The sequence below is a fragment of the Schistosoma mansoni genome, chromosome W (assembly GCF_000237925.1).
Source record: "Schistosoma mansoni strain Puerto Rico chromosome W, complete genome".
Classification (NCBI taxonomy): domain Eukaryota; kingdom Metazoa; phylum Platyhelminthes; class Trematoda; order Strigeidida; family Schistosomatidae; genus Schistosoma; species Schistosoma mansoni.
The window spans coordinates 6,524,179-6,546,797 of NC_031502.1; the positions used below are offsets into that span (position 1 = coordinate 6,524,179).

A 22,619-nucleotide genomic window follows, 5' to 3' on the forward strand; every position below is an offset into this window, starting at 1 on the left:
TTGACTATCTCTGAAGTATATTATCTCTTTTTGATTGTTCACTATCTTTAATGATACTATTTGCTTAACTCTTTTGATTTACACATAGTTTAAAGGTTTTGTTATTGTGACATAAAGTGAGATTAACTAGAATGATATATATGTGTTCTTGGAGTGATCGTGAAACTCATAGTGTCACCGGGTACTTTTTTCTAATTTTCTTTATTTTTTGCCATGTGTTCATTGAATATTTATTTTTGAATGTGTTGCACAGGTATGTTTTTAACTTTCCTATTTCAACAGCTTCATTGATACAATTTTTTTCCAGTTTAAACTTATCACTTATCTATTAGATAAATGCACTATAAAACTCAACCAAACACTGATCTTAGTGGACACTTGGTAGCAATAATCCAATAGTAATGACTAGACATTTATATCAAGTCAGATAAAGATTGTATCTGACTTGTAACATTCTACATTGCTATGTACCCAGTTTATATTTTCTTACCACGATTGAAATATTATAAATAGAAGTATTGATGATGAAAGTTAGTTTATATATACACGACACTCTAACTCCGTTGACAATTTACATGTTTTCGCCAATTAATAGAATGTAAATAGTTGTAACAATGAATGATTGTTATGCTTGATTACCCTTCTCATATTTATAGAGAGTACACAATAACCAACTAAATTATGCATAATTTATGCAAAGTTTTGTGTCGAATTTACTGTGGACTTTTATTTTTTTGTATATTTTTTCTGGATTTTTCTAATGAAGCTTGTTTTTTCATCTTGAATAGTCATTACAAATTAATAAGATAGACATTTTGCATAAAGCATATAATTATGATAATTCACTATTCTGTAAGTTGAATAGATTTGTACTTGTCTGAGCCCTGTATTAATAGAATAAACTGTCGGTTTATTGTGAAGTACTTTTCTGCTCATGCATAGAAATTAATAGTGAACAAATCAAGATATTCCGGTTAAAAAAATATATGAATATTATAAGAGTTTACAAAATTATTTCAATTTAGAATGTATCATTTCTGAATTTGTCTCATTAGTCAGTATATCCAATGTTTAACAACTGACTAGTGTGAACAGTTCCATTCAAATATACAATTCAAGACCCTATATCTGTAAGATAAATCAGTATAATCGAGTTGGTACACTGTAAACTATTGTTTTGAAGTTTGTGATTTCAGTCTGTTTCTCAAAAAGTTACAACTGCTTAAACAATATGATCCGTTCACCTTGACTAGCAAGATAGGTTGCATCCTCATAAGTAGAACTACATGATGTGAACAAATGATATGGTATAAGTTATCCCATGAATCCAAATTGTGATGAATCTCTGTAGATGACTATAGTCACAAAACTAAGAAGGATTTTCGAATTTGTTTAAACTCAAAACAATTCATGCTCTATGAAGTTTCCCTTTTCCGTGATAAAAATGGTACACATTTCTAGGTCTTCTTTTTCTCCAGAACGAAAATTCTTTACGTAATAAGCGTCCGTTGAGAAATAGAGTTAAAATAAAAAAATTCCATAACAATAATTTCTTTTTGTTATCCTTTAAAAATGTTTAATAAGTCAATTCATTTTGAAATATGCCTTGATCATTGTGAATGGAAAAACCATGCAAAAAATGCGTTTCTCTCTAGAATGATGTTCATTGGAGGGAAAGAAATTCCTCTGTTACATTTATCGAGGTGACTAATACTTTTAATCTAATCATATATTTCATTAATTCTGTTTAGTATTTTGGATGTGATGATATCATAAAGATAATGCAGTTGATTTGTTTGCCAGTTTTAACTTCAATACCAATATCTGTAAAGATGTTTATAACCCTAACCCTAACTGAAGGCATCTACAAATGACTATAGTTTCACATAATTATACACCTTTACCAATACATTTCAGCGAAATATTGTTCTTATGTCGACAATTATATGAGCAATATTATCACTTTTTAATTCAATATTCATGGTAAAATGTTTCTTCCAATGTGGAAACTGCATTAAACATAAACTATATGCAAATGATAGTGATGGAAATAATTAACATATTTCAGTAGTTGATGTAATATATTTAAAAAAATGCAAGATAATCACCACAGTAAACTGCTTAATTATTTACAAGAAAAATGTTTTATAGCCTCAAACTATTGATCAGTTTCCTTGACTATTAGTTAAATCAAATAAATATGACGTGTTTTCAAGGACAAACTAACTTACGTATTATCTGTTGATAAAGATGATGCTCCATGTTGTTCCGCTGCAAGTGCTGAAACAAATATAGATCCACGCCGTGGTTTAACAACTGCAGGACTTTGTGGAGATAACTGAGGTTCTTGACTCGAAGATATCGTATCGTTTGATGAAATCACTTTACTTAGAAATACAAAAAATGAAAGAAATCCATTTATGACAAATAACTATAACTATAAAAATATCTGATAGAAGGTGTAATCTCATCCTAATAATCTTTCATTACAATAAAACATCCAAAAATTTGACTTATCTTGTTATTCTAACAATTAAATTCACAACTCGATCTAAGCTGGACCCCCAGTGAAAACATGGAAGCACTAGATGAATAGCATAGGACTTTTTCTGAGAAGTCCTATAATAGGACGAAACGGCCATCCAGTGCTTCCAGATTTTTCATTAGTGGTCTAACTTAGAAAAACTGGTGAATTCAACTGTTAGAATACTACCATCTCCACGAATCCCCATACTAGTTTAGCAAACTTTGAGAATTTTTTCCCCTAGTATGGTTCATTAGTATTCAATTATCAGATGCTCGTTATCTAGCTTACATCAATCAGAAACCTGGAACAATTTTTAAAAACTCCATGTTATGAACATAGTTTTATGATTACTACTGACTTATATTTTCATGTTCATACAAAATATTTGGCTAATAAGTGGAGAGCTTTTACTTAAACACTATCTTGTTGCAACACTCAAAAATTATTTAAGTGGAACCTCATAACATTCAAATCAATATATCATATCCTGATTGATTAGGACGTATAAGAATACCATTTAAGTTAAAATAACCTCAGTTTTTCTTTGTATTCATGTTTGTTTTTCTAGAAAAAAAATTATAATAAAACACAACTATTACTTAGAAATGAATACGACTAGATTTGACAGTGATCTAGAAGTTAAGCATCCGCGCGCGAGACTGATAGGCGCTGGGTTTGAATCTAGCGAGGCAGGATCATGGAGGCGCACTCCTGAGGAGTCCCATACTAGAACGAAACAACCTTCCAGTGCTCCCAGGTTTTCCATAGTGGTCCAGCTTCGATTGACTCATGAATTCAACCATTAAAAGTGATTTCGTTTATTCTTTTTCCTACAGTAGAAATGTTCTTTTTTAAAAAAGTAATTTTTTCTTTAAAAAATATAAACTTAAATTTCATTTACATTTGATGAACTGGTGTTAGTTTGTATAATTTTACACGTCTAACTTTTTCTTTTAACATTTAAATGTCCAAAAATGATTTAACGCATTTAGAGACAAAATTTAGTGGGAAGGCGTGTATATTAAAATGATCTACATAAATGAATAAATAAAAAAAAGATTGGAATGATTAGAGCAAATAAGAATCAAATATTCAGTTAACAAATATCACTTAGTGACTGTGTAACATAGAGATTTGTAATGGTATTATATAGTTTGAATCTTACATACAATCTGTCCACATGTATACCAATGTACTTGAAAATTTAGATATTGACAACATTCACTGATTAATTATCAAGCTGAAAATTCATGAAAGCTGCATAAATATTGAAGTGACTAATAATAACACCCCTATGAAAGTGAACAGTGTCTTTTTTAGTAGACAATACATTTGAATAGTTTGAAACGATTATATCAGTAACAAATCAGCTTAGCAGTCAAATAAGTTCTTTTTAGTATAACCATTAATCTAAAATGCATGTTTCTTCCTATAACACCATTCCTGAAGATGGGTTTTCGGATGAAGAACTGATTTTCAAACTTCCTTTGTTTTTCGTTATCATCATAATCATGTACAAATTTTTACGGAAACCTTCAAATTATATCATCTGAATAAAATATATGTACAAGGTTGAACAGAGGCTAATGAAGTGCAGAAATAATCTGTCCCACATGTGTTTATTTGTCAAAAAATACCTTTCCAATCAGTCGTTTCATGTGGTTTAATACCATGATTCAGAAAATAAAAAAGTGAGATCATGATCTTGAAATTATAAAACATCCACAACCATACTTGCCCTCTAGGATGATTAGTAGTTTGGAAGAATGATTTGGTAATGGGAGGCATACTAAGAAATGTATCGGACGACTAAGCGGGTTGTACCATACTAAGTGAATTGTCCTCGTTACGATTAAGGTTCTTAGTCATTACAATTTGGAAATTTGAAAACTAGAAAATTTCTCTACACAAAATATATCAGCGTAAAATGTCCAAAAATCAATGGCGTCCAAGTATTTGATATAATCAGAACACAAATATCATAATGTTCTCTGAAAATAGGTGTTCTTAACCTATATCTTGTAGTGAAATTAATGGATGGTATAATTGACAGCTTTAAAACTGCAACAAATTTTATTTATTCATCCTTAGTATGATTGGTTACTGTTGAAGCTACCAAATGCTGATATCTAGGATTTTAAGCGCAAATATTTTCATTCAGTTTAGTCAGTGACCCCAAATATTTGATTTATGAATTTTATTAAACATGGCTATATCTATATATATGAGCCCGTAGCTTAGTTTACCGACAATAAACCATATTTATGCAAAAAATTTAAATCAGCAAGCTGAGAGGGAAAACGTCTATGATAAACAATCAACCATTATTACTTCTAACAGCTTCAAATCATTTGTTCCATAATTCTTTTTACAAAGTAAGTACGCACTTCGAAACATTTTACCACATCAGGTTTCTATTTAGAATCACTTATTCGTTTTATACTAATTGTGAGTAACATGAAACAGTTCAAAGAAAATTATTTTGAATTTTTTCTCAAAGCAGATACAACATCAATCAAACAAGTTTAATAGTTGTTAAGAAGATATTTCTGTTAAAAACATCCTACAGTGTTGATTTCATTACAGTAAATATTGCTTTCACTATGTATTATTGGTTTGGATTGCTAACATATCACGTAAAGAGTGTAGCATTAGGACCTCATGAATACAAAACTATTTATCAGAATAGGGTTATAGAGATTGTTCAGTTTCATTGAAATCATGAACAGATCGATGATGGACCATCATTGAAAACCTTGAAGCATAAAATGACCGTTTTTTCCTCATTTTTGATTCTCAGATGTGCCCATCTACGACACCTTACTGAGGCGTCGAACCAGCATCAGACAGGTTAAAATTCTTCAGCCAAGACCTAAGGTCCTGGGTTCGATACTCGAGAGCGGAGTCATAGATGAGCACTCCTGAAGAGTCCCTTATTAAGAGTAAAAGTTTTTTCAATGCTTTCAGATCTCGAATGTGATAAAAAATTAATCGATTCATGATTTAAATAAGGCTATTTTTAATCCATTGATTTTCCTTACACTACTTAGATTAGGAAACCTAGAACTGAAGTTATCTGAAGGAACACTGAGCCATTTTTAATGGCTAAAGGCAACTTATCCTTATAAAATATCTACACTGTCGTTGAGTTAACCAGTAGATATAATTGGCTTTTACGATGACAAGAAAAAAGACGGCATATCAGCTTTAACTTCGCATCTCACAAATTTAATCATTTATAAAATACTATAACCTTTTTGTAAACTCACTTTATCAATAGTAAAATACCGTAATATTTTGTACAATATTGTATAAGCGATAAAGGCAAGGAGTAAGATAGTAAAACTAGTACCCGGGAGCTAACATTATATTTAATCCACTAAAAACCAGGCGAACAATACTAATGTCAAGTATACTCATCTACTGAACAGGAAAGTTGTGGTCGGGATGAGTGTTAATTATTAAGTTTAGTGATAAGTTCAACTTGATTCATATCCAGATATTTTCGTGCTAAATAGCACCCCTAATTTCAAATATCCACAACAAATAACATGTTAAACTCACTACTATTAACCCAATACCTTGGAACAACTACAAAAATATTCTGATTTTCACTACTTTTTCATGATTTCTGTGCAGAACAAGCTGCTAAACTAGATAGGCGGATAAATTGCATAGAATACAACGAACTACTTTTAAATATTTAAGTAGAACATATCACACTTTCAATATTTGCGCTTCGGCATGGCATCGTGAGATATACGTTAAAGTATGATTTGAATTTCAAAGTCAAATTATAAGTGACAAAGCTTATTCGCACTGTACCAATACATGCGAGCTCATTTCACAGCCTCATATTTCGTTTTATCATTCCACATACGGTTTTCAATAAGCTGGTTACGAGAAAAGATGATTTACGATAAAGTGTAATGTTTGGCATCAAGGATTTAGTTTGGTCAAAGATGATAGACTTTGATAAGATTTTAAATGAAAGGCGCTAAGTAATAAAAGACTTTCAGTAGAGAAAAGCATAAACTCAAAACAATGAAAAAACTAAATTACAAAATTCTACGTTATATAAACTTTCTTTGAAAGGAAGTGATCACCAATGTCAAGAATTCCTAATTTGATTTATAAATCACTAGAATCTCAGTTCCTTTTTATTGCTTACAATAACTTCAATCAGCATTGTAACACTTTGTTTATGTATTCATTTATCAAGACAATAAGTTCCTGTTTTATTAAATATACTACATTAATTGAACTCAGAATTCAAGTTATTTAGTGGGAAGCAGTGACCAGTAGAGTTCAACCAAGTCTGTTATAGAGATATCAATTCACTGAGGACAATTGGTGAACGGTTGCTCAAACATCGTGAATTGGTTGAAGTTAAACATTACCACCGTTGGATGCCGGTTCAGTGGTCTATCGATTAAGTGCTCTGGCGCAAGACTGGTAGATCCTGGGTTCGAATCTCGCGACTCATGATTCCAACTATGAAAATACTGAAATCTCCACGAAACCCTTTCTGATATATCATTATAAGTTTGTTGAGTAATGTTTGTTTTACAGTTTTTCGCTGATTTTACAAAGGATAAGGAAAATCAAAAATGATTTTCTCAGTGCTTTTGGTATGACTAATGAAGTGTCATTTACCATCATTTGTAAAATGACATTTATCTATCTTATATATGAATGTATGAATTGTAATGTTGAGAAATGTATTGGTGGCACATGTAAACCATGAATGTCTATTCAGTCTAACTTTAATGAATAAAATTCCAATTTTTCGTTTAAAAAGTTATTCATCTTAATTGTATTCATCACAGTACATTTTCTGAAATAAATTAAACGATCCATAGTTTTAAATATACCTCGATGCTATTTGTAAGCGGTTTCAACCAGTTGAATGTATGTGCTCTTAACATGTTACAGTTTTGATAATCTGTTGAACTTAGATTAAAATTACAAAAAAGAACAAAAAATAATTTTCATTATGAAGTGATATCATTAGAAAGCACTGCTCAGCTATTTCTTTTCAGAGTACACTTATGGAACAACGCAGACTATAAACTGATACCTACACGATAAATTTAGACTACTTCACCGAAATTCAATGCTCAAGGTTTTCAATTGAGTCAAGTCCTCATAAACCACCGAAACGGATATGAAGAACAATACACTGGGTAAAAGCAGTCAGTCAGCAACAACTTGTTGTTAGTGAATAAATGATGACTTGCAACATTATGTGGGGGGTTGATAAAATTCTGTATTTTAATAATTTGCTTTAGATATATCTTATATTTTTTATTAACTTATTTAGTTCCATAAGCTTGACATTTTATGAGCTTCGTTACAGCATGTATCTATTTCACACAACGGCCATGAATGATTTTATAGTAAATCATCATCTACGACAAACAAATAAGACTCGAAGTAATGATTTCCCTACCTAATCACATGTAAACGGTGGTTTTTTGAGCTTTAGGATCTATAAGTGGCAAAACCAACGTACTTAAATGTTGACAAAAACAAATAAAATCAAATGATTCCAAAAGAGAAGATAAAAAACATCCATAGTCCTCAATTGTGAAACATAATTGAAACAGGTCATAAGATTGATATTAACTCGACTTTTGTGGTGTTGTAAGAAATTATTCAAGGGCGTGTACTAAGCCTTGGCCATATGAAAGTTCAACCACTCTTTATTTATTCAGAAACAGTTTTTTCTTACCGTAAACCTACCCTGGTATTATTATTTTATTATTCAGCGTGGTGAGTTTTGCATTAGTTTTCATTAATTCTGTCTCTTTTTATTATCTATTTGTCTAATTTGAGTTTTATTTTTATACACCAACGTTCTCAACAAGTATCTGTGACCAGATTGTTTGAAATGTATATCGTTAATATATCACATACGTCAGATAATCATTTTATTCAGTCAATTATCTACAACGTAGGACTAGGCAAATAAATGCATCGGTCCAAGTTGCCACAACTCATTAGCGCAACAAGATGAACACCAAATTCATAGCAGTTACTTCTATGGTAGTAAAAAGTGTTTCATATAAGGATATGATACAGGGAAAAAGAAAGACATAAAGTAATTTCTATCTCAAGGTTTAAGGGAAGACAAAGAGTGTATACACCTACGCCATTGTGATCGATTCTGAGCCATGTCACACACAGTCTCCATCCATTGGTTACGATAGTCATGCGGACCCCAACCAAGTAGTCTGCATCTACCGACATGGCTGGGACCAGAAATTATTGACTTTATGGACTGATACCACATTTTTGTTTGGCTACCCTTAACTTCCTTCCAATCGTCCCCACTACTAGTCGGCATCGTATTCAGTGGTAGTTGGTGGTTTGGTATGTGTTATACGTGGCTAAACTATCTCAGTCGATGTGGATTCACAAACTCATCAATTGACTTACCATCATTGCCTAATACCGCACGTCCAATCTCATTGTTACATACCCGGTGACCCCAGCAAACGCAAGCAATATTCCTAAGATATGTGTGATCGAATACTATCCAAATTTATCAAAGGGACTAATCACTTTAAAAATTCTAGTTTTATCGTAAATTCAAAATTCAAATGATTCAAAATACAAAATAGTCTTTCGAAAATAAAACACTTAAACGTAATTATTATTCAAAATCAAAAAATTGGTTCTCTTATTCACTCATAACCACTAATACGATGTTCACTTACTAATAAGAACTAAACAACTTGAGAGAGAATAAATTTTGATGAAAGCAGAAGTATGAACAAACATTTAACTTTATTATTCGTTAGAGTTTAAGTTTTTGTATCTTAAATATTCAGAAGTGAGGTGGGATTTTGGTCTCTTTGAAGTTTATCAGTTATGAACTTGAATACCGGTCTGCATTCAACAATTTGGTATATTATACTTTAGTGTTTACATAGCATCGAATAAAAGCCCTCTGAATTATTTTCTAAGTGGTGATTCATTATTATTTCTCTTAGGTTACATTAAAAATTACAACGCAGAAATTAAGTGTCAACTTAAATTAACTGTCTATTTAATATGGATTGTTTGAATAAAACTGAACTGAAATGAACTGCTTTGAATAGTTGAACGTACTGCTGTTTAAGTACCTATAATTATCTCTAGTCTATACACAAACTGCGTGACTGAGCCGTGTAGATATAATTGTATTTGATAGTTTAGTTTCCGCTAATGGTTTGAACAGCCTACAAACAGATATTATCGACATAACTAAGGTTATTAATGGGATTACGTTCAATTGTGAATTCTTTATACGACCATTCTTTTCAGATGACCTTGAGCCAAACAGACTGAATGCTGATCATAATTAAAGTTATGCAACCGACTTTGAGGAAATTATGAATGCTTGTCAAAATTAGTTGACATCAGTTTTAGTTAAGAAAACGATTCTTAACCTAATATCTTGAATTAACTTCGAGACTGGTGCAATTCGACCGTGTTATAAGAAGAGATTATATCAAAGGTACCGATAGCTGATCGTCGCATAACTGCCATGGTAAAGTCAAAATGTGATGTTGCATTTTCACACGATATTCTAGAAATATAATGTCTGTCCTAGTGACTGAAGGTTGTGTGTCTAGTCTCACAATGTATCTTTGATGTACAACACTGAAGAGTTCCAGTTTAATATGAAACATTAGTTTAGTAATTTCCGGTTTTAAGTAAGCATTCAGTTTGTAAAGTGATTTATCTTCAAATTTTGAAATACTCAAAGTGCCATTTTGATTATTAAGGTTCTATGTTAAACTTAATAGGACACACTTTAAGGAAATCACCCAACTGCGTCACAAGACAAGCCCTCATATGGAATCCTGAAGGCCAAAGGAGAAGAGGAAGACCAAAGAACATATTACGCCGAGAAATGGAGACAGACATGAGAAGAATGAACGAAAATTGGATAGAACTAGAAAGGAAGGCCCAGGACATAGTGGGTTGGAGAATGCTGGTCGGCGGCCTATGCTCGATTCGGAGTAACAGACGTAAGTAAGTAAGTAAGTAAGTAATGTTAAACGTAAACTGTTTTCGTCAGCGCAGTAACATGATTTACAGATATTTCTTTTGTTACATATATTATTTTAACAAGTAAATGGTTTCAACTTGGACTTCAAGTACCGTAAATCATTACATTACATTTTTAATGGATTGTAATTATGTGGGCTTTTGTAAATCCATATAATAACTGATTTAAAGAAGTTTGACTTGAATGCAATCCATAAAACTTGACGTATTAATCAATTCTGAAAGCAAACATGAATTTAAATACATTTTATACCATAATTGACCTTTCCCTCTTCCATTTGAATAGACTGTATGATTTAGTGTTAAAAAATAAAGTTTCATTCGTTGAGATGGTAACGAGGATTTTTAAGGCTGACGACATCTAACGTTATCTGATGCCGTTAGAAATAAACATTTTTTACAGAATGCTGAGACTTTAGTCTCGTTTCATTGAAAACTGGTGGATAGTTAAATATCAGACCTTTAAAATCTACCTTAAGATGATTTAATTCAGTCTAAGTAGTCTGTCAGTTGTTTCATTAAATTAAGACAAATATGTTCTAGCAACAGTCTCGCAATCAAATAAGCAATAGAACTCTTTACACACAATAGTTATACTTCTGTAATTTAACCACCGATTGAAATGTTTTATAATAATTCGATTAAGTCTTTCGTGATAATTCTTGGACTATCGAGAAGAAACTTTTCTTTGATTCAGAGGATGCAGATATAGTTAGTAAGGTATGTAGTTCACCGTTTGATATCATTATAAATATGGTTACATACTGATATTTGAAATCATGCAAGCTTCTGACAAGAATTATTTCATCATATACTAACCATATACTCCATTTACGTCTTTCTCCTTGTATATCTTCCGGTAGAACGAGACGATATATGTTAACTTATATTATTGACGAAAATGGTATTGGTTTTTGAGAAGACTGTTATTTTAGGTCTTCCTTTCCAGAAGTGAAATTCTTAATCGATCATTTATTGAGAGATTTGCGCTACTTCATTCTACTTTTGTTATTTTTCAATAACAACCAAGGTGAATTTCTTGTTTTCCAATGTAGTTATTTCATATTTAGAACACAATCAGTTGAGGGTATCAGAATATAAACATTCTTAATAATCTTCAATATGACTGAATGTAACTATTGTCATGTTATCAGATGATGCAAATATTAATGAAGGGTGATGTGAAAAATGCAGGTCTACTGACTAATGGGTGCTAATAATACATAAACTGTTGGTCAACTAAGTGAAGTAAACAAATAGAAATCATGTGTAAAACATTCACATGGCGTTGTTTACTTGTATCTTCCCATTGTTATTTAGGATTGCAATTGATCAGTGTGTTGTTGACATATGTGCATCCTGTGCGGACTGCATCGATATTACCTGAAGTCACAAGCTTTATAAGCAAAGATTGATAATGGCTAGCAGCTGACGAGTCCCAAATAGGATGAAAAGCGCGTCCTGAATTTCGCTGCTAGCTACTATCCATCTTTGCTTAGAAATCATAAGTGTTTGTGCCGATCTACGATTTTCAAAATAATTTATTTTGAAACATAATCTAGGCATTTAGATAAATCATGACGTTGATTAAACAACTTCCCTATTTTATTACTATACGGTGATGGTGAAAATTGTTGGATTTCAAAGCTAACATCATGATGTGATGTTGGTTATCCAACTGCAAATCTGAAAGCTAAGGGTTTAGCACAAGACCTCTTCTTGTTTTGTAACGGTTGTTTAGGTAAAGTAAGTCCATATTGTAAACTAAGAGTTATAGTGAATTTCACATTATGCTTCCATGAAACAAGTAAACTTTGAACATACCATTAATCCGTAAATATAAATAATTGATATTACATATAAAATAATAGAACCAACTTGTCTTCAAATGATGGAACCTTTTTTTTTCTTGTCTTAATTCCCAATGTATAATATCATTGTATCCAAATATGTATCATTCATAATCAATCCATTAATGAATATTATTCATTTACAAACTATCAGTATTCATTACTGACTAATTTGATTTATTATTTTTCTTGTTCTAACTATAAGTGCATTCAATATAAGAGATTATTACATTATGTAAGGCACATAGCTATTAGTTGACAAGAAGTAGATTGGTCATTATTAACAAATGAATAGAAGTGAATAATTTTTTTTCAACAAAAAAAAAAGAAGAAAGAAAAAAAAAGAGAATAATAATCCTTAACTAGATTTCTTATAAACAATATTGATTATTGTCGTTTAATGGAATACACCTACATTTTATTGATTGGCTAATAATTAAAGGTGTACAAAAAACAAAGAACAAAAACATCGGATTGTTAAAACCAATTAATGACTTGAATAAATGGAAAAAAAATTGAATTGACCAACTTGTTAAATAATCAGGTTGTTTTTTCCTTTCTAGGGTTAACTGTTTGTTATGATTAAATGGATTACTGATTGAGAATGATATAATTTGTCATATATTTGTATTTAAATATATTGGACATTGTACGAAAGTAAATAATGATCCTTGGGTAGATCAAGTGAAGAGTTGTTTATTCGTTTCACACTATTCAGTGTGGAACCAGTTAATTAAATAATTGGGGGCATGGATGTTTTTTATTTAAAAAAAAAAGGAAACAGTATGAAGTAAAAGACTTGCATGAAACTCAATTTCTTACTTTACGGGAATAGAAGAAAATGGCCTTCTTTTGACTCAGATGCAATGTGGTTGATTGACATAACTGTGTATATCTTGGAAATTCTACACTATCTTATAGCCAAGTTTTATTCAGCTTGATAGCTGATTAACTTGCAATTAGCCACTTATAAAATATTTACTATTCTGTTATGAAGTTTTTTATTTTATTGGATAAAAAATGTAACATTCTGTTTAATAAGACTAATTTTATTCATTCCAAAAATTGGTTCAGGTCTTCGATCTTGAGAGTAGTTATCGGCCAGATACACCATAACACCTGATATTTATGGATCAGTATTTTAATTATCATTTATACTAGCGAAAACGTTCATTATGGTAAATCCTCATTCGTAATAGAATCCACTAATTAATAACCTATGATCAATCATAACTTGAATAACTAGCATTGCCTAATTATTTATCAGATAATCACGGTTTAATATTGATAAAATATACTATTGAACACTATACATGGAGATAAATGGGACTCTACACAACGCAAACAAACATTAGTGGATATCGCTTAATATTTAGATTATTTACCCCCTATAAAAATATATCTGATCATATTCTTTTAATTCATTCAAGAAATTGTAACAAACCACGGTGAAGTTTGAAATCTTAATTCAATTCACAATCAAACTAATTTACTTTATTCATCAACATGAACTAGTTTTCTATCTCAATCAAGATTTTTGTGTTTCTATTTTATTTTATTTATTTTCTCAACTTAACAGAATGTTATGTAAACAGCTGTTCATAAGAATTAAAAATTTGTTTATTTAAATTGAAACTATAATTTACTAACAGTTTCCCTTTTTTTTAATTTTTTTTTCGAAAAATGTAACTAATTTCATCTTAAATTAAAATTTCAAATTTTAATAATTCTTCTAAACTTGCATGTTTCTACAAGCAAAACATGGATAATGGATAGCAATGGAATCCAGGACGTGCGGTTCATCCTATTTGGAACTCGTCAGCTGGATGTACCTGCATCCTGGAGTTGATGTGTGACTTGAACCTAGTCCCGTTTGCTTCAAGAGCCATTGCGTTCTCCACTTAGCGAATGAGTCCTGATTGCCACCTGCTTGTACGATGGGGTGAATTTATATTCACTTGGTGTTGTTTACTTGTATCTTCCTATTGTTATTTAAGACTGCAATTGATCAGTCTCTGATTGGCATATGTGCATCCTGTGCATCCTGCCTCGATATTACCTGAAGTCACAAGCTTTATAAGCAAAGATGAATAGTTAACAGTGAAACCCAGCACGTGCGTTTCGTTCTATTTGAGACTCGTCAGCTGGAAAAACCTGCATTTCAGAGTTGATGTTCACTGTGGGACTTGAACCTGGTACCGTTGCTTCAAGCGGCATCGCGTAATCTACTTAGCTACAGAGTGGTCATCAACTTTGGGATGAAGGTACATCCAACTGACGAATCGCAAATAGGACAAAACAAGCATCCTGGATTCCACTGCTAGCCACCATCTATCTTTGTTTATTAAGTGGTAAGGTTTGGAGATTTATTTATTTTTAAACAATCCTGATGGCAGTGATAATAGACGAGAATGTATTATAGTTAATTTTATTGATTTCAAGAGGAATAAACGGTTTTAAACCATGAGTGAGCTGATTTCACAGAAATTGTAGTCTGTTTAATTCAGACATCACGTGAGTAAAACAGTTATCATAAATAGTACTGAAAGATTGGCAAACTGTATTTTGAAATGATTGAAGTTGAATACATAACTCTGGATATCAACTGAATGATCTATTGCTCAAGCGCTTTCCTTGAAAAGTAAGCACTCAAGATTCGGTCCTTATCGAAAATGTGGATAAGCACTGCCACAAGTCAGATTTCCAGTTCCCTTTGGTTTAGAGTTGAATCTCAACGGACGTCAGTCCATTATATATGCAATCAATATTTTATCTATAACATCAAGAATATCGACACAATTTAGATAATTCACTGATAATACACAATTTATACGACGTTTTCCAACGTTTACCAAGTCACATAAGTTTAACACGTCAGAATAATAGTTGAAAAGGGTTGATATTTAGTTTTTCTTCTTACGGTGTCTTAGACATTAAACAAAATTAAACTCCAATAATATATGCTATAATCATATATCGATAACCGATAATCAAAATTACTACTGAAAATTGCAACATCCATAAATTGAATGACTTTTAAAGACAAAATCATATTCCTCACAGTGAATATTGTCACTGTAAAAGGTGGATGAACGTAGATTTGAACACTTTCAAAAAAATTGACGATACCAAATAGTAGTTTAGTTGAACATCCTATAAATTATCAACATATAGAAACAACTAAAACTACCTTATAGAATACCAAGAATATCACTTTATACGGTGTGTCAATCACAAAATTTCAGTAGTCAACTTATGAACACATGTCAAGATGTATTAGGCAGAGACTTGTATAATCCGAACACAGGGTAAACTAACGAACACCACTGTGCATCATTCATTGTTCCTTTTTCAATATAAACATTCGCTTTCGCTGAGGAATCCCACAATAGGACGAAACGGTCGTCCAGTGCTTCTAGGTTTTTCTTGGTGGTCGAGCTTCGATTCACTCATGCTTTCAGCTATGAAAATACTTTTTTATTTATAAAGTTTTACTATTTCAAATAGAAATTATACTAAACAACATTGTTCAAAGAACCAAGAATGGTACCTCTTACAAAATCAGAATACTCTTTACCTAAATACCAATAATTTCCCATTTCTCCCATGTATCCAATGCTTTTTTTAAAATATAATTTCGGCTAAATTTACAATTTATTGAAACGATGAGAATTCAAAGAAAGTATCCACCATGAACATGGAAATTATTGTCTTTTTTTAATTATCAACTAAAGGTTCATACAAAACTTCAATTATCATCTGTGGTTTTCTTTAATTCATTTGGTAGCTTTAAACTGGATTATTATTATTATTCACACGGAATATTTTTTTAAAATTCAGCTTTCAATGTACAGTTTTCCGGGGTTTTTTTGGGGGGGGGGTTTAGATGGTCTTTACCCTAAGATTTGATACGAACTATTTGAAACATCAAATAAATTATTTTCAACTCTGGTTAAACGGATTCTTAAAAACATAAAGAAGAAGTTGGCAAATACTAACCTAAATTAATATATTGCTATAGTGAATATAATGGCGTCCAATTTTAGAAATAAAAGTTACTTCTGAATGAAGTATTAAATGCTTGTTTTCACACGGTGTATGAATTCATCATAAAGAGGGAGAACTAGTAATGGGACAGTGGTTTGAAGTCATATTTATATTATATATCCTTTAAGTGAACTTTCATTCTGACAGCCCTATAACTCTTTATAAATATATTATTAACAATAAAAACTAAGAATTATGTACCACATTTACATACAAGTCGTAAACTGGATTCCCATGAAGAATTCTTTAAAGCTGCTAGAAAATTATTTATATCAAACATTTAAAAAACGTACACAAAATGTCCTTATGAAACACTCGATAGTATCTGTGAAGAACAAATTCAAAACGTTTTGTTAGCATTCCATGAAAATCCTTTAGAATAAACTACGCTCAGAATGTTCACATTAATACAACAGAAAAAATGGAGCAAATGTTATACCGTTTATTCATGATTATTTAAAAAACATGATGATACTTTTAGTCGTTTTCTTTAGCGAAAGAATTCACAACGCACCAAACGACTAACTATATAGTCTCAGAAATTGAAAGGACATAAGAAAATAAGACTTCTATTACTATCTCAGTGACTGATGAAATGTTTATAAAATCTTTCGGAGTACTATTGAAGATGCAAGTTTCATGACATCAACGTACAGGGGCTTTTAAAAACCTTAAAGAACGTTCGAAAAGCTTTCTCTATGTTGATTCCAGTTATGTTTTTTTAGAAACATGCTGTGCTTGAGTTAAGAACCAATCCTTGAGTTGTGTACAGTCAGGGTAGTTTGGTATGGTACACTTTTATTACGTCGCTGATACCTAATTAAACTCGTGTAACTTGATATTAAAGTATTTCTACAAAAAGAAACTGAATTTCCTGTTATTTCGATATGAAGATATAAAAAAAAGGTTCTCACACAGACTAGTTAATGAAGTAATAATACCACGTTTTTAAGTGTGGAATAACGAAATAAATACCCTTGAAAATCACATGGAATATTTTTTTAATAACTAGCTAACTAGCAAAAATTCAGTAACATTTTTAGGATCTTTGGGTTTTACGCAGCCTAATAAAACCATGCAATGGTCATGAGTCTGTAAACAAACGCTCAAGTTCCCAGTGATATTTATTTTGTTAATAAAAACACATAAAACCTAGTGGAATGTTTGTACGGTAATGGTAGTATTACTGATATAGTCATTTTTCATTTGGTTCACTATACAACACTAGAGGTCGAATTAGAGTCGAACGCTCCGCATGTAACAACTTCCCAAACTGCTTTCAATCTATGGTACCAATTAATCTCTTCTAAAATATCAATATCCTTCCGGGTGCTCTTCCTTTTTAAATTTTTCTAATCATGTAACACATAACTACATTTTTAAATATTTGATTATTTTATTTCACTGATCACCTATATTAAATACATCAATTCAAAATTACGTATCTGTTAATTAACATTCGGATAGATTCAGAAATTACATATAATTTGTAAATCAATTATCGAGAGTGAATTTGTTTTAGAGCATTCTATTCAGGCGTCTTTCATCAAGATCGTTTTCTACGGGATGGGGTTGCCGGCACCACGCTCAACCCTCGTCTTTTAATCGGGCTAGAGACCGGCAGTAACTCTAGAAGAGCTACAGGCGCAGTTCAACTTTCAACCAATATCAAAGTGAAAATCTTCAATACGAACGTCAAGACAGTCCTACTACACGGAACCGAAACGTAAAAACTTAATATAACCATCGTCAAGAAGGTACAAGTATTTATAAATAGTTGTCTACGGATACCACCAGCAACAGTATACAGTGAGAGAGGACAAGTGATCTTCCAGCTGAGGAGGAAATTAGGAAAAGACGTTGGAAGTGAATAGAAAATGCATTATGGAAATCTCCAAATTGCATCACGAGGCACGCGCTAACTTGGAATCCTTGAAGGAAACGGATGGCCAAAGAACACACTACGTTGATAAATGGACGCAGAAATGAGAAAGATGAATATCAGCTGGAAACACCTGGAAAGGATTGCCCAGAACAGGGTTGAATGGAGAGTGCTGGTGAGTGGCTCAAGATACTCCACGAGGGGTAACAGGTGTAAGTAAATAATTCTATTCAGCATATTACATATAGACACTTTTCTTTACCTTACAGATTGCTACTGTAAAAACGTGGGCTGTAAATATAATATAGAGAAGTTTTTTCTCTCAAACAGTCAACTGATATATGTCTATTTCCTATTCAGCTCAATAATCCTCTAGAACAAATATAACTGAATCATTTACAAGTAGGCTATCTTACAATATAATGATTCAAGTTGCACTGACTTCATTGTATACTTACCAAGTAATTAGCTGTTCGCTAAAATCAAATTATTAAAGTCCCAGTGAATGTGACGACTGCTTTTATTCTTGTCATTTCGATTACTTTCAGTTGATGTAATGAGTTAAACTTTTTTAACCTCTACATAATTTAGAAAAACGTCTTGTACTTGTGGTAAAAACGTACCCTTCACCATCATTCCTATATGAATTCAAATTTCCAGTAATTTTGTTTAAACAAGCAATGTACACTTTTGAATTTTGTCAGTAATATCAACCTAATAACTGTATTTGTAAATGAGAATTTGCTTGCGAACTTCAATTTCTCAATAGTTTCAATTTAAAGTAATGATTCTTAAAAGAAACTATTCATATATTCAAGCAAGTCAAATACATTCCTACAAATTAGACCATGTACATACGCAAATCTGTTGAATGTTAGTTGTGTTACTTTGAATTTTCACAAACTGTTCTAGAATGAAATTCATTCATACGTAATATCACAAACGTTTGCTATGTAGGCAGATTCCATTTTATGCATATAAGAGCTGATTCAATTTATTTAGTTCATTAAGCTTAAACTGTTTTTCTCTCGTCGTAGTTTTTTTATAGCTACGTGAATAAACTTGTGAACTTTTTATTTGTGTTTTAGACGACATTAACAGCTCTTACATCATGTAGAAGTGAGTACTTTTTAATAATCTTTTGTAGGATGTAACTTTATTCACGTCCCTTTGTTAATTTATGATGTTGTCTACTGATTTAACCACCTATACAAATTGGATGCTGATGATGTTATCCAGAACAACTATGAAAGTTTTGGAACCAAGCTATCCACCTCCGAAGATATAACACCGATCAATAAATCGACTTCATCTACATCTACGCTTATATATCTACATGTAATGTATACAATCTGCTTTACAGGAAAATATACTTGACATTATAAGTAACGATTGATATTCTGACTTAATGTAAACATGACTTACTCTAAATTTAATGCTTACGTTTGACCAAGTACATTTTCTAATGTTCTTCTTCTGTAGTCACATGATTTACTAAATACAAGACAAATCATCAACAGTTGTTATTATTTATGCAGTAAACATTCCTGCATTATATATAGAAACTAATCGATCAATCACAGAACCTATGTCAACTAGATTGATTTCGAAAAAAAAATTCATAACATTCTTGTAATCCATTAACTACAAGTCATTATTGTTCTAAATCTGATTGTACATGTTTTTCAGTGATAAGATGTTTCAAAATATCGCTTACGATAAGTAAGTTGTAAACTAACGATTTATAATCATAAATATATTTTTCATATTCACTTAGTGTGTTGTTTACTTGTATCTTCCCATTGTTGTTTAGGACTGCAATTGATCAGTCTCTGGTTGGCATATGTGCATCCTGTGCGGATTGGCTCGATATTGCCTGAACTCAAAAGCTTTATAGGCAAAGATGGATATGGCTAGCAGTGGAATCCAGTTTGACGCGCGTTTCGTCCTATTTGGGACTAGTCAGCTGGATATACCTGCATTTCAGAGTTGATGTTCACTGTGGGACTCAAACCAAGTACCGTACGCTTCAAACGCCACCACGTTATCCAAACCAATGGGTAGAGAATTCGTATTTCTGACTTTTCTCGACTTAATGTAAGCCACTACTTCAGAGTAAATTAATAACTGAATTGAAATAACAAAAGTTTAAATATATACATTTATTAGTGTGTGGTTGTTGAGAATATTAAGTTCTTTATGGAGATCATGAATCGTGTCAAGTAGATACAGATATCTGGAAAATAGTTGCGCAATTTCGTGGATTGGCTGAAGTCAAACATTAACATCGTTGAATGTCGGCTCAGTGGTCTAGAAGTTAAGCGTACGCGCGAGAGACTGAAGGTTCTGGGTTCTAGTCCCGCATGCAGAAACGTGGATGCGCACTTCTGAGGAGTCACATGCTAAGACGAAACGGCAGTCCAGTGCTTCAAGGTTTTCAATGGTCGTGCAGCTTAGGTCGACTAATGAATTCAACTATTAAAGTTAATTATATATTGATAAATGTTATCGCCAATATATTTAAAGTTAAAATGAAGATTGTTGTTTTTAAATGATACCTAAAAGGATAGATATCATTTATTCAATTGCCTAAAGCGTCTTTTAGTTATTTTAAACATGACAATAAATATTGTGGATTGAGATAGACTTAAATTGAACATCTTCATGAATAAGATTATTACTTTTGGATAGCTTAAACAGCCTACTGTATAACATCCTATGTTACCTTCAGGGTGAATGTAAGATAGGGTTATCTTCCAAATTTGTTATAATTATTTGAAATGTCATGAGAAATATAATAAAGTTAATAGTATCGAAGTGTAGACATTTTCCAATGTACAGTTCTTTTCATAAATTAAAACTAATACAAATTTAAAAATTTCAAAGAGGATTTAATGGCATTACAAGTAATATGCAAGCCAGGAAGGCTTAATTAAACGGAACTCGTAGTGAAGCGAAAGAACTCAAGTAGGGTCAACCAATATATTGTTTGATGAAAGATTACAGAATGCTTTCTTGAAATATGAAAAACATACATTGAGTACATAATTTGCACACCTTCCATCAGTTGTCCTTTACATGCCTCATAATTCTTTCCATTCTATTGTTATTACAATTAATTTATGTTTTCCTTTCTGTTCGATTGAATCTTCTTAATCTTTTGCTGGCATTCATTCCACCTCTTATTAGTCCTACGTACTGCTTATGTTAGTCAACATAAGTACCATACACCACAGTAGTAGCGGCATTAGTAAATGATCGAATATTTGATCAACAAACAACCGTTTACTCATATGTCACTGTAGTACCAGTGGAATTAAACGTTTAACAAATGAACTGTTGTAAAAAAACGTATCTCATTCAGAAGAGGTTTTGTAGGGATTTAGTATTTTCATAGTTGAAAGCGTAAGTCAATTGAAGCTAGACCACCAGGGAAAACCCGGAAGCACTGAACGGCCGTTTCATCCTATTGTGAGACTCCTCAGAAGTGCGCATCCACGACTTTGCCCCGCGAGATTCGAACTCGTGAGGCGAGGTATCTCATTCAATTTAAAAGATGTTTTCCCAGTTTACAGTCTCATAACTTATTTGTTCACACAATAATTAGAACAACTAAATAATGAAAGCATAATTATTAGCAAGCCGTAGTAATTCAGTGAACAGAAAAATTCATTACATGTAATAAAAAGTCAATTCAACACGTCAGTCAAATGTACTTGGAACTCCTTCCATTATCATAGGTTATCGTACTGCTTATTAACGGAATTTTTTAACGCATCGTCTGACTTAATTCAAGGGCATTAATTTAAACAATCAAAGTGTAATTGGGTTACCCTAATTGTTCGACTTCAAGTAGACACTAGTAATAATGGTCAGTCATATTTGATGGATGTAATTTTTTTTCAACCGTTAGTAAATTAAAGACTTAGATACTACAAAAACAAAGAGAACTTTATTTCGAATTTACTTAGAAACCCGTATTATATAAATCCATATAATATAAAAACACATACAGCTGAAGTGTAAACGTGTTATCAATTTAATCGACATCACAGTTATGTCGAATAGCAGACGTGCATTGTCATGTAATCTGGATACCTTCTATTATTATAAATCATTTATGAATCCATAAGATAAAACATATTTCCAATCAAACACCTTATGACCATGATGTTGGTTTGTTCTCTGAGCTGGATGGTTTGGTCGTGGAGCTTTCATCGTCCTTCTGAACGACATCATCAGCACAAACTTC

The 22,619-nt window shown here is 31.8% G+C and overlaps 1 protein-coding gene across 1 annotated transcript in view; it reads right to left on the reverse strand.

Annotated features, from left to right (window-relative positions):
- Smp_134140 (putative camp-specific 3,5-cyclic phosphodiesterase) overlaps window positions 1-22,619 on the reverse strand; it is a gene marked incomplete at its 3' end in the record, with an annotated part of 102,172 nt that overhangs the window by 72,167 nt on the left and 7,386 nt on the right. Inside the window, exon 2 of the mRNA XM_018800034.1 lies at window positions 2,232-2,387. Coding sequence (XP_018653888.1) covers window positions 2,232-2,387 — 156 coding nt within the window. The remainder of the gene's footprint in view (window positions 1-2,231; window positions 2,388-22,619) is intronic.